General features: G+C 33.6%; 2 protein-coding genes across 2 annotated transcripts; one reads left to right on the top strand and one right to left on the bottom strand.

Moving 5' to 3' along the window:
* Positions 1-1,774: 1,774 nt before the first annotated feature.
* LOC143610986 (uncharacterized) lies at positions 1,775-4,944 on the top strand. Its single transcript, XM_077085319.1, has 5 exons — positions 1,775-1,827; positions 2,280-2,393; positions 3,215-3,294; positions 3,517-3,641; positions 4,809-4,944. Exons 1-5 carry the CDS (start codon positions 1,775-1,777, stop codon positions 4,878-4,880), a joined length of 444 nt encoding a protein of 147 aa, XP_076941434.1. The 3' UTR covers positions 4,881-4,944.
* A 492-nt stretch (positions 4,945-5,436) lies between these two features.
* Positions 5,437-8,290, bottom strand: LOC143610992 (uncharacterized). Its single transcript, XM_077085325.1, has 6 exons — positions 8,036-8,290; positions 7,852-7,950; positions 7,695-7,736; positions 6,475-6,604; positions 5,707-5,808; positions 5,437-5,612 (listed from the first exon to the last, which is right to left on the bottom strand). Exons 1-6 carry the CDS (start codon positions 8,282-8,284, stop codon positions 5,437-5,439), a joined length of 798 nt encoding a protein of 265 aa, XP_076941440.1. The 5' UTR covers positions 8,285-8,290.
* Between the last annotated feature and the right edge of the window lie 1,717 nt (positions 8,291-10,007).

Below are 10,007 nucleotides of genomic sequence, written 5' to 3'. Positions count from 1 at the left end.
GGAGCTATGTGAACCCGAACCCAATATTTTTCAGTTTTACACATAGGTGTAGTATCGTATTGACAAACTAACCCATTCCTTTTCACTAGAGAGCCCATTATCATTTAAAACAAAATTCGAACCGAAAATTTTACTTGAAATTTTATTAGTAATTAACTTTTTTTATATAAAATTGAAAAATCTTTAAAAAAAACTATAAAAATTACCAACCTGACCCGTCAGAACCCGAAAACTTTGAGGCCGGACAAATTTCAATCACCGAAAAATCCTGAACCCATATGAAAATTTCCCTGACTCCACCACTAAGCATTTTGTTGGTGTTAACTAATTTTCACATGCTCTAAATTCATCATCAAATTGCAAAAGGCTAAATACCCTGTTTTGATTCATTCAAAAACCCTAATACCAAATTCACTAAAAATCACTAACCATAAGCTGATCGATACTGAATCCAAGAGGACCCATGAGAATCTCATCAACTTCAGCAGCTTCACGTTGATTCAGATACGAAATGGTGTCAGGATTCTGAACCACTTTGATGCTGTTAGCCATCACTCTCGAACTGCAATAACCCTTAAACTTGTACCGCAAAATTGAACCGAAAAGCCCCTAAACTTGCATTCGAAAATCACACAAACCACTCACATACAAAATGAAATGGATAGGTGGATTGTAATGGATAAAATTCGGATTACCAGTAGAGATCGATGAATGGTGGAAGCTGGAGGGAGTGAAGAAGATGATGATGATGAAGAGAGTAAATGGGTGATGAAAGAAGAAGAGTGAGTCAGTGTTGATATCATAGTCTTGTTTTTGGTTAACAGTGGCTGCATTTTTTAGTGGTGGTCATGGCCTCTCTCTAGCTGCTTCATGGTTAAGTGGTCATGTGATATTTATTTTATGATTTTGGTCATCAGTTTCTTGTTTTGTTGGCACCATAACATCCGCTCTAACATAAATTATATTTTTTAATTTTGTGACCGTGAGCCTTTCTTTAAAAGTAGTGACTAGTGTGAATTTCCAACACAACACCACACGAACTTAATATGAAAACAAAATTTGTGGTTTTGGGTTTACTATAAACAAGTTGAGATTAATAGGATACACGACATCTGAAGCGGTCTGATCAAATGTTTCTAGCGATACATAAGTGGAGTTTGAAGTAAGACACACAAAATGTGTTGTAAGTTCCATTACTAACTCTTTCTGCAATGTGACACTCGCAACCCCAAATGGTAATTCATAGTGATCCGATAAATTTTAAGTTGTCAACAAAAATAAGATAGTTTGTAACAATAACAGTTTTATTTCAAAATAATTATACATTAAGCAGCAAACCTTAATGGGACATATTTAAAAGAGTTATATTATCAATAAAACGACCTCAAAACACATAGATTAAACATATATTAGCTTGTTTGTCATATTATATGGGTAGTGTCACATATTTCGCCTTAAAAATCGGTTATTTCGTTTTTTCCAATTTCAACCTTTGCTTTTGCTTCTACAATCAATCCATCATCATCATCATCATCATCATCATCATCATCAAGCATCCAGTGCTCCAGGTACTTTAAAACCCTAATAATTTTCATGGCAACGAACTCTAGCAAAGAGTAGATGGTATCATGATAATTGTAAGGTGTGAGATCACATCTCTTGAAATGAAATTGATTTGATTGATCCGTAAAATCCTCTTTAGTAATCTTCTTCATAGTTTGTTGATCGGTGAGTAATTATTATTCATCCATAAACAAGGCAAGGCGTCAAGAGGATGCTGCTGGCTCTGTTGATCGCCAATTCCGAGGGCAATATCCTCGTCGAACGGTACATCTCCAGACGAAACCCTACACATTCTGCATTTTGTAATCAACTTCAAGCATTATGTATCCAGAAACAATAGTTAAGATCTATGTCCACCAAGCTGTTCTTGCAAGCGGTTTTTAAATTGTAATTCATTGTGAAAGAGCCTACTAAAAATTGCAGGCAGTTGATCTGTTTGCAGTTTGGATCATTACAATATATGTTTCTTAAAGGATCTAAAGTTTAAATGATCTTGTTAAATTATTTAGCTGGATCGGGTAAAAATCAGTACCGAAGATATAAAGATTTTAGATGATAGATAGTCTACTAATCATCCCTGAGTAAAATTTACGATTTCTGAATAATATTGTCATATGCCAGTTCACATTTTGCAACTTTGATTTAGTCTATATGATGGTGCATATTCAAACACTGGATCCATTTATATCTTTGTATATCACATACAAAATGTGCAGTTTCAATGGTGTTCCGGGTGAGGAGCGGTTGCATTGGCGGTCTTTCCTGGTCAAACTTGGGGCAGATAACCTTAGAGGTGTCAAGAATGAAGAACTTCTTGTTGCATGCCACAAGTATGTTGATCTTCTTTTCTTTTTTTTCATCTAATGTTGGTGATGCCATCTTTTTATCACAATGTGATTGTATTTATACAAGTTTGAGCTGATTGATGCATAGTTGGCCATGCTTATTGCCATACGTAAAATTAGCCTTCCACTTTTAGTCATAAAATAAAATTAATTGAATTATTGTTGTAGTTGTGCTTTACAACTTACAGTGGGCTCTGGACTGGGCTTTATGTCCAGCTCGGCAGTTGTCTCTTTTAATCAAAGAATTTTATTTAAGTATCATGATTTATTTGCCATTTAAATGTGTATTTTATCTCATTATTGGTCTCCATGTTGATAGTCATTTCTTGCTTTAATATACAGCTTGAGAATATTTATCCTTGTGCAACTACAATAGTTTGTAATTAAGGATATTTGAACTATGCAATTGTATTGGCGTGCTTAATATGATCTCATATGAAATTTTAATTTAAATCGTTAAGGTACACGTTTCTGTGCTCTTATGAGTAACCATGATGAAACTTCCATCCTTCCTCTTTATGTATTCAGATTTCATGAGCAAAGCCTTATAAAATCAGAAACATGTATGCAATTGCATGAAGTTATAAATACATGCTGTTAATTTATATATAAAATGTTGATCCTGTTTATCGCTGTGTGACTACAATCCGGTGACTTTCCTCAAACCTGTGAAGCAGGTACTACTTAGTATTGATGAAGTTGTCTATTAAATGGGATGTCTCATATGTGCATTTTCATGTTTACCATAAAATATTGAAATATACCATGTCCCATTTTATCCTTTTTATCTGTCATTGCCTTTTCAGGTCTGTATACATTGTGTATGCTGTGCTTGGACATGTCAGCATCTATCTTGTCGGCAAGGAAGAGTACGATGAACTTGCTTGTAAGCGTCTCTTCATTTCTGTCGCTCTAACCTTTGATTTTATTACTTATAAACTGATGATGCTGATTTATTTTTAATTTTTTAAAAGCTGTCAACACCTTTAAACTGTTTGACAGGTTAAAAAGTTACAATTTTTTATGAAAGTGGATCTCATTATTGTTTTTTTTAATCAAATTATTTATTGTAATTTTGAATTGCAATTGTTTTTTTTTCTCCGTATAGTGTCGGAAGCAATATTTGTTGTGACCTTGGCCATTAAAGATGTATGTGGGAAGCCACCAACAGAGCGCCTATTTTTGGACAAGTATGGTAGAATATGCTTGTGCCTTGATGAGATTGTATGGAAGGTTAGTTCTCTTCTATTCTTCAACTCACTCTATAAATGCATGCTTAGAAGAATAACCAAATATATGACAGACTTCTGTTTGATCCCATTTGTGATATACACATAAAACGGGAACTAAAAGGAAAAAAAAGTCAAACCGGGGTTCCTTTATGTGTGTGTGTGTAGGGGAGTGTTTGAGGCGAAACCAAGAAATATGTTAAGCATTGCAAAAACCGCATAATGCACTTGTACCTCTTGCTTTGAGTGTTATACAAAAGACGGTTACATAACCTCCACCTACCCGCTACCTTATCAAATTATTAATGCACAACAAACAAGTGCTTCTCGCAGTTTGTGTTTTACGGTGAGGATCACTACTGAACACTAAATTAATGCTAGAACAAATCTAATCGTTAATTTTTTTTAACAATGTTTCATATTTCTAAAGTTTTATGCTTTTTACATACACATTTATAAGTTGTGGACATTTGGACATAAAAAAACCATCAAATTAATTTAATTATGTGTTTTTAGTTTTTTTTTTCATTAATCTACACATGAGTAGGTTACATAGATAAAGAAACAACCAAACAAGTATGTTTGTATCTTTATTTTGAATTTCTGGAGAGATGGATGAGAATATTACATTCATATCAATTTGTTTTATTCATAAAGTTTTTAAAATTAGAAAAATGAGTGTTCCATTATGTTTTGCGTGTTTGCATGCGCTCACAATATATAATGTTTTGTATAGACGCTTCCCCTAACATTAAATGTTGCATAATCTTTTTAGCTAACTTCTTTGTTGGGCCCATTTGAGATAAAACATAGCCCACATTGACCCATAAGTAAGCCGGTCAAAGTTGCCACTGATGTAGGAAAATGATAAAGCTTATGTCTGTTTTAAGGGAACTTTTATTCACACATCACCCCCAAAATCCAGACACCATACTGTTGTCACTTATATGGGTCGTATAGATCAATACAACTCGTATAGACCTTAGTAACCTGACAAGTCTGCAGAGGTGTCAGGCCTGCCCTGACGCAGTCGTGGAGTCACACGAGTCATATGCCTGTATACGAGTAGTGTTAGTTATACGAGTCGCATAGATGGTATAACCTGGTGTCTGAATATCATGAGCATTTTTTTTATTAATATTTATACTAACATTGGGGATTGATTATGAAGGGGCTGCTGGAGAACACAGACAAGGATAGAATCAAAAGGCTGATAAGGTTGAAGCCTCCAACAGAGTTCTGATTACGTCTCCTGCTTATGATAAGGCTTCTTATAGTTTTTTGAATCCTTGTATAAAAAAAGGCAATGTCTTCTCATGGTATGACATTTCCTTTTTGTATGCTCATTTTGATGCTACTGTTGCTCCTATGTTGTATTTTCTTAGTTTATGTTATTGTCTCTAAGATGGGTGAGTTAGGACATCTTTTTATGCCTGCCAGGGATTGGATTTACCCAAGGCACTTATTTTCTTCGGATTTTTTTATAAATAATCGTGGTGTCTTTACCAGGCTAAGAAATATTAGACTGGTTATATGACTACATACACAACAGGTTGAAGTATGCATGTGCTCTCAACACCATTGAATAAGCTTTTTAATTGATTGTCGACGTTGGCCATGATTAAACGACCATAACAATCTAGACATGAGTTAATTCGTGAAGCAAATTATGCATGAATCTTACAGGTGAAACATAATCAATTATGAAATACTCCACGTCTGTGACATGGATATAATGATACTGGAAATTGTTTCTAGTGACCGACTACAGTGGCTAGTCTTATTTGTAATTGTATGGACTAAACTGTAACTACTTCTTCCGTGTCGGGAACAACTTTTTGAATCTTATCTTTGTCGCCGGAATGAATTTTAACTTCCTCATCTGCGACAATTTTCTGAATCCTATCTTCCTTGTCATTAACAACTTTTTGAATCCTGTCGATGAATTTAAACATCGTCTCCAAGCCTTTATCATCTGAAACAGACATGTTTAGTCACTTTTGAGCGTGCGACTCTTTGTTAGAAAACGAATGTGCGTTACTTTGATATGAGATAAAGTGAAGACTTACCAAGTCTTGGGATAGTGTGACCTTTAGGATGAGTAATCACCATAGGATTTTCAACCGATTTCAAAAGTTCAGTCCCGTATGGCTTTAAGAAATCGTTATCACCTATAAATATGTAACATAAGCAGAATTGATAGTTAGGCGTGCGTGTATAGAGCTGTTTAAAGAGCAAGTCTTGGTAGCTTCAGCTCAGGATTAAAGTTAAGCGAGCCAGCTTGGCTTGTTAGTTCTTAACGAGCCAATATTTGAGCTCGAGCCCAGCTCATAAAAAGCTCAAGCCAACTCGTTAAAACTAAATTCAAGTTTAATAATTTAAATAAAAAAATATTAAAATTAATATTTTGGTAGTATCCAATGGGCCCATTGACTCTATTTTGCTAGGTATGCACAGTTAACTTTGGCTTTCATAATTCTTATCTTTTCAAACGGTTGCAATGTTTTTTGTGAAATAATTCAAATAAAAACAAACTCTAGAAAACTTTTGGAATTTTGGAGAATATAAAAATGTAAGCTACGTGGTACTATAGAAATCATCAATTAATAATACGGGTGTTTGGTGAAACATGTGGACAAGAATAAAAGCACAACTATTTTGATTTAAAATTATTTAATGAATAGGCATCACTTGGCATGTTAGCCGGCCATATATGGATAGTTTTTTTTTCTTTTAATGGGCTTCAAATTAATGCTTTTTAAAGAATATTAATTAATTGTAAATAAAAGCATCTAATTAAATAACTAGCAAACAGAAAAAAAGTGCCAAAAGGGTACCTAAAAAATGGAGAGATGGACATTGAATGGGAAGCGAATACGCCTTCTCAGCCCATGATTTGTTTTTAAACTTTGCTCCTGATATTATCATCAAAAATTCGATTTTTGGTACCCTCTTCAATGCTATTCCCTGTAATAATAATATTTTAAGAAAAGAAAATTTTCTTTTTAACCAAATACAATACATCTTAATAAAAAGAAATATTGAAAAAATTAGTCATGCATCACATAAATCAACTCTAATATTATTAGCACACTTAAAACCATGTGGGCCGTGTATAAACAAGTCAAACACGTTGGCGAGTAGTAAATTGTAATCAAGTCATAAACACGTCAATCTGTTTAATTTTAGCACAATCCGAACACGGTACATTTGATTGCACACGTTATACAGAAACTAAAAAAAAAGCACTCCTTATTAAATTGTCCATAAAAAGGGGGCCGTGTGCTAATTTTTCTTATATAATGTAATCCTACCTAATTTGAAAACTAAAACTCATCGAATCACCTTTTAAGCATCCAGCTCTATACACACGTTTTGAATATCTTAACATATTTATTTTCCACGTTAACGCACTAAAAATTTGACTAAAAAATATATTCAATAAAAAAAAAAAAACAAACGGCTCCTCAGCCGCATCAACCCATGCAACTGATTTAAATTGTAATCATAAAAGACAACCATAAACACCATGGTTACCCTCAACTTTTGAGAGCTTAAAACTAATTCCAAAATAAGAGTCGTTTTCATTAAAAAAAAACCATTTTATTTTTACTTAGAATCCTAGAAAATGACAATACCCAATTTTTTTGTACTACTTCACACAAAATCAACAACTGGAGTTGAGAGTTACTAAATCAGTTGTAGACTTTGTGTCAAGTAATGTAAAAAAGTGAGGGGGGCGGGCTCAAATTTACGCTAGTGAGCAAAAAATCGGAGTGGGCCGGGGCCATCCCTGACTCTTGAGAAGCTTCACCCATAAGCCTTAAAAAAATTTATTTTTTTATTTACGACCGCCTTAACGTATAAACCGATCAAAGTTAACGTAAGATTTGTTTTAAGGGACGTAAGTAGATTATTTAACTATTGATTAACACTCCATGTGTTTTGCATGATCTATTTCGTTTAGCACTGGGATTGGTAGCTGTACCACGCGGCATTAATGATTTGTACTTAACAGTGTATCTGGTCATCATCTTCACGGAAAGATTCAACGTACCTTAGCTTGCAGTCCTGGTAACGCAGCTGACAAAATTGCACCCTTAAAACACACAATAACAATTCAATAAAACCAATAATAATAATAATAGTAATAATAATAATCATCATCATCATCATCACCATCATCATCATCATCAAATCATCACCAAACAAACCTGTGAGAATCCAAGCAAACCATCAATGGGTGCATGTTTAATAATACATTCTTCGATATATTCAAGACACTCATTAAAATTCTCATAATCCGTAAACTCCTGCAATACAATACAATTGACCCCCAAATTCAAATCCAAAAACCCTAATTTAATACTCAAAAAACAGAGTAATTACTATTATTACCTTATTGAATTGAAACCACTCGTAATAAGGCGGATCGAATATTCCTTCGACCTCAGATTTACCGTTGCAAGGAAACGGTGCGTCCGGGAATACGAAATCGAGCTTCTGGAGCACCGATTCTGGCCATTTGTGTAACTGGGTTTTGAGTATCAGGCCGCTGGTTCGGAAGCCATGGAGGCAGAGGATCCGTGGCTTTCGGGTTGTGTATATGGTTTTGGAGGATTCAGTTGCAATGTGATCTTGGACCATTTTTGGATTGTTAGTGTTGGGTGTGTGAGTGTGGTTGATTCCACGGAGTTTGGAGGGGTATATATGGAGGATGGTATACGGCGGGCGTATAGGGGTGTTTGGTGTCCCTGTAAAACTCCTTTAGGCGGAAGAGAATTTGGATTCCGTGTTTGGGAATCTCGATGGTGGGTTTGTGTTTTCAGATTGGTTAATAATAAGCGTACTAGCTACTTCGTACGGAGTGATACAATGGCACCCACCTGTCCGAATACCCACTGATGGTAAACCCGGACGTTCTCAGTATCGAACCGGAGATTACAAGGATCCCAATTATCCTTCATTGGTTAATAATAATAATAATTTAACATTTTTAACGTAAAGTATCTTTTAATATATTTCTTTTCCTGAAATGTAAGGTGTTGATATCAAATGTTGGTTTATCCGTATAATTTGTGTGGTGTTGATTTTATGTCATCCAAATAATATGTTTGTTATACTTTTAAACAGGAAGTACAACTCTTTCTCTTTTTTGTTTCATATAAGAATTTTTTTTATCTTTTTTTTAAGTTGACATTGACTGGTGACGTGGATTTTATTTTTAAATTTTAATATAATTAATGTTTTTATATTACAAATTCCGACCCCAACATCTTATCCTCAATTTCTTTCTTGACGCATAAAAAAATCATAAATAGTGAGACTCGATTTAAAGATTTAGTGACCTAATTTAGAGAAAATATGCATTAATAACCTAATTGAAACACTTTTAAAAGTTTGTTATTATTTTAATATTCTCTTAAATAAATCATAAATATAACCAGCAAAATCTCACTTTTAGCAAACTAATTATTGGATAGCAAACTAATTTGGGAAAACTTTTTCTTTATACTAGGAATTAGAGATATTGCTTATGCTAAGACGCTTTACAGGCACTTTTTACAAGTATATATTATAGTAAATCATATAACATAAATGTTGCTAAGAAAGTCAATACAAAGCAACAAACTATAAAAAAAGGGCTAGAGATACAGAAATAAAATAGCTAAAACTATAGTAACCAATGTTTTAAAAACCGGTATTTTATGAGTACCAGCTTTTGTTAAAAATGGTACAACCGGTTGAACCAGGTTATACCGGGAGGTTCAACCGGGTTGTATAGTTACCCTATAATTTCATATAAATGTAGCTTTAACTCAAAATATAACCCAAAAATATACGATTCCATTATAATATATAATCCAAGGGTTAAACCATATTCAAAACTAATACAAAAGCAATTGTTTTTTAAACAAAATATATTCATAAAATTAATAAAAGTAAGTCATGACCAGTTATAAACCATTAAAAAAGAAACATAAATTAAGTATAAGCAATTAAACATAAAAATTAAACATCACACTGCTGTATATTGTTAATAGCTCAAATTAGTTGGACTTTAAATAATGGTTTTCCATCTAGGTTAAAAGTTAACACAAAAAAAGGGTCGCAAGCCCGCAACAGTTAAAAAAACTATTGGGTTAAAAATCGGTTTAATGGTTCAAACCGGTATTTTAGAAAAAACCGGCGGTTCAAAGATCTAGTAAACCGTCCAAAAATACCTGGCCTCTATACAAAATCCGGTAATACCGGTTGAACCGGCCGATTCATACCGGTTTTTAAAACACTGATAGTAACAATAGATAAAATAATCTACTATACTGTTAAAACAATAACTCTTTCAATAAAAAGCATGCATTCTCGTAAT

The sequence above is a fragment of the Bidens hawaiensis genome, unplaced genomic scaffold, assembly GCF_021521415.1.
Source record: "Bidens hawaiensis isolate Kalapana, Puna unplaced genomic scaffold, B.hawaiensis_p1.1 tig00028811_1, whole genome shotgun sequence".
NCBI lineage: Eukaryota > Viridiplantae > Streptophyta > Magnoliopsida > Asterales > Asteraceae > Bidens > Bidens hawaiensis.
The sequence above is the reverse complement of the archived record's forward strand: the minus strand, read 5'-3'. Positions and strand labels throughout refer to the sequence as shown.